General features: G+C 60.8%; 1 protein-coding gene across 2 annotated transcripts; it reads right to left on the bottom strand.

The window, feature by feature from the left end:
- On the bottom strand, positions 1 to 3476 carry NME4 (NME/NM23 nucleoside diphosphate kinase 4). 2 transcript variants are annotated; one of them, XM_081089950.1, is made up of 5 exons: positions 3148 to 3476; positions 1443 to 1576; positions 1064 to 1165; positions 852 to 964; positions 1 to 423 (listed from the first exon to the last, which is right to left on the bottom strand). In XM_081089950.1, exons 1-5 carry the CDS (start codon positions 3236 to 3238, stop codon positions 300 to 302), a joined length of 564 nt encoding a protein of 187 aa, XP_080946076.1. In that variant the 5' UTR covers positions 3239 to 3476; the 3' UTR covers positions 1 to 299. The 2 variants fall into 2 exon arrangements, with proteins under 2 accessions (XP_080946076.1, XP_080946075.1); XM_081089949.1 differs by having other exon boundaries at positions 1 to 525; positions 3148 to 3473.

The raw sequence follows: 3476 nt of genomic DNA on the forward strand, positions 1-3476 counted from the left end.
CACAGCACAAGGAATTTTAATGTGTCCCCTGTGGGGGAGGGGAGGTTAAACCACTTTTGGAGACCCCCCCCAAAAGTGGTCTGGCATTTTGGTATGGAAAGGATTTGGTCCAATCTCTTGCTGGTTTAAGATACCAAAAGGCACATAAAGTTGGCTCAACTGCTCTGGGCTGAAGCCGACGGTGAACAGGGAAGTGGCCTGGGGACAGATGGGCAGAGCACAGTGTGGGCTCAAGTTCTTGTGGACAGAGGTAGTTGGTCCTGGGTGGATGCTGGGGGCAGCCTAGGGCAGCCTGAGGTTCAGGCGGTGTAGAGGCTGCTCCGGTGGCCTTCGTCTGCCCAGTCAACCAGCTCATTGCTCTGGAACCACAGCTGGATCTCCCGCTGGGCCCCCTCCACGGAGTCGCTGGCGTGGATGATGTTCCTGTGCCAGGTAACAGGTAGCAAAGGTAAGGCACAGGCTTCCACATGCACCTGGGAGGTCCTGGGAAAGGTCTGCTGATTCCCTACTGTCCAGAGGAGCAAGCTGATTATGCAGAGGGGAAAGGAAGAAGAGGGGAGCTAGAAAACTGGGTTCCAGCCTGGCCTCAGCCTCTTACAACCTCATGGACCAGCCCAGGCTGTTACTGGGAGCCTCATTTTCCCACCAGTCCTCCCGCAGATTACCTGGCAAGATAGAGTCAGACAACAGACCATGATGACGGAGTACATACACAACGCTCAGGGAATACTTTATCTCCCTGAGACTAGCAAGTAAGAGGTGTGATATCCCACATTAAAAGTCTCTTCTGGCTTAACTTTCACCCAGCAAAAACAATGAGCTTGTGGCTGAGTGTGCCAGGGCCCCAGTACCTGCTGATGTGGAAGCTGAAGTCGCCTCGAATGGTGCCGGGGGCAGCCTCGGCTGAGTCCGTGTGCCCTATCATCGCCCTTGAGGTACAGACCACATTGGGGCCTTCCCAGACCTGCAGCACAGAGATAAAGGTCAGGAGAAGGGGGATCACCAAGGGCTCGGCAGCTCTAGGCTCAATCCAGGGCCCTCCACCCCTTCCACCAGGTCATACCATGGCCACCACGGGGCCAGAGCTCATGTAGCTGATGAGGGCTGGGTAGAAGGGCTTCCTCTGAAGGTCGTGGTAGTGCTCAGCGAGGATGCTCTCTGGCGCCTGTGTGGCATTGGGAGGAGGAGTGAGAGGAGTCCCTGGAGAGGGCGCCCCAGTGGGCACTAGGGCAATGACTTTGCAGAAAACACCTACATGAGCCGGCGTGTCAAGCACAGCAGTGCAGGAGATACCAACTCCACCTCTCCATCCCTCCCCTTGTACTTCCACCAGGACACTCCTCCTGGAGCAGGACCGACACGAAGGGCTGAGGTTCTGGGGTCTGTAAGAAGCCCTCCCCCTAGTGCACTGAGGGACACCCACAGGCCAAGAGCCCTGGTACCTGAATCATCTTCATCCCCACCAGCTTGAAGCCCCTCCTCTCAAAACGCCGGATCACATCCCCAACAAGCCGCCGCTGCACCCCATCTGGCTTCACGGCCACCAGGGTCCGCTCCAGGGTCCAGGAGGGCCCTCCTTTAGAAGAGGAGGGTTCAGGGATGCTGCCTCACCTTTTCATGGCTCCTGACCTGTGTTCCCCTGCCGGGACCCAGATGTCATTTGGGCTACGGTGTCTGCCTCCGCCAGGGCAGCTCTGGAGGGGGATAAGTGTGGTCCCCGCAGCCAGGAATCGCCCAGCAGGGGGCTGCCTGTCAGGGATAATCAGGGCACTGGATTCCTGGGGGCTTCCAACCTGTTGGAGGGGCCATAGCTCCCTCCCAGGCAGTAGCAGAAGCTGCTCATGATGGAGCTGGTGTCCCCTGAGAGCCAGGAGACCCAGGGATGACTCACTGGAAAGAAAGCATGACTCCTGGCCTCACTTTTGACTCCTGTCCTTGGGGGTGATAGCACAGACACTGCCACATCACCAAGGACCCAGAGCCCATCTTCTGGGTCTCAGGTGAAAGAATAGCAGAAAGCCAGGGAGAAACCCACCGGGTAGGCCACAGACGCCAGGACAAAGGGACCCGGGGGGATTGAGGAGGAAGGTAGAGAGGTTCCTGTCTGCAGGTGAGGAAGCCTGGAGGACTTCTCTTACACCTCACTGGCCAGGCAGGAGCTCTGTGCTGCTGTGAGGTTTAAGGCGGGGAGCTTCCAGAGCCAAGGAGAGCATTGCGCCCGCCCCGACACAGCTAAGGAGACGGGAGGCTGCATCACCCTCCTGCAGCCCAAGCCCCTTCTGAGTAATGCAGACCCACAGCACTGGATCCAGGCTCAAATGTGCTTTTGACGAGAGCCCAGACCCTGGATGTCCTGCAAAGGCCTTCGGAGACAGAACTGGTGGAGAAATGAGAATAAGACTGGAGCCGGCCAGCGTGCCAGGGGGCATCTGCAGCTGCCATTCCTCATCCCCAGGAGGAAACTAACCAAAGTCTGTGCTGTGGGTGACCTGCTGGCACATCCTTTCAGGGCCAAATGAGGCCCACTGGGGAAGAAGCCCCCTGACTTGTTTGTTCCCCCCAAATCCAGAGCCTCGGGACCTGCTGTCTAGCCTAGCCTGGGAAGATGGCAGTGCGCTCTTGCCAGCGTCTGGAACACATGGCATCTGGCTCTCAGTCAGGGGAGAGGACCGGTTACAGATAAAGGCCCCAGGGCCCCAAGGAGGTCCGGCCAGGCGGACTTAGGGCCTAGAGAAAACACCACAGCGGTTCCGAGGGAGGAGTTTTCGTCTGGTCTGCGGAGAAGGACTTCCCTCTCAGGAGCCCCAGCTCCGCAGGGATCCCTTCGCCACCCAGTGCGGCCACGAGACCTCTGGCTCCCTTCTGCTCCAGAGTCCCTGGGTCCCTCTGCCCCGAGGCAACCTGGGGAGGTGGGCGGCAGGCGTGGGGGGTTGGAGGGCAATGAGAGGCGTGGGAGGGATGCAGGACCCCGGCCCGCCCCAGCAGGAACTCAAGGAGCGCGCCTTCCGGGACTTCGATCGCCCCCCACACCCGCTCGGCGCCCCAAGGCTTCCCAGCGAGTCAGGAGGACTGCGGGGTCTGGGCCCCCAGCCCGTGCGCCAACCACGGCTAGGAGGCGCCTGCTGCCGATCCCCTCCCCCGACTCACCCGAGCAGGGGCGCACGAGCAGGCTGGGCACCCAGGCCCGCGAGCCGCACACCACCTCCCTCAGCACCGCGCGCCCGAAGAGGCCGCTCATGGCGCCCAGGCCGCGGGCGCTGGCTGAACACTGGAGGAGGGAGCGCGGGGATTACAGCGCTTCCAGGGAGGGAAGAAAGGAGGGGGGCGGAGGGACGGAGAGAGGGGCGGGGGAGGGGGAAAGGCAAGGGGAGCGGAGGGGTGGGGTTGGGGGAAGGAAGGAGGGGCGGAGGGAGAGATGGAGGGGAGAGGAAGGATAAGGTGGACAGCCTGGAGAAGCGCTGGCCTCCTCCCCCTCT

The sequence above is a fragment of the Myotis nattereri genome (genome assembly GCF_964212035.1).
Source record: "Myotis nattereri genome assembly, chromosome: 4".
NCBI lineage: Eukaryota > Metazoa > Chordata > Mammalia > Chiroptera > Vespertilionidae > Myotis > Myotis nattereri.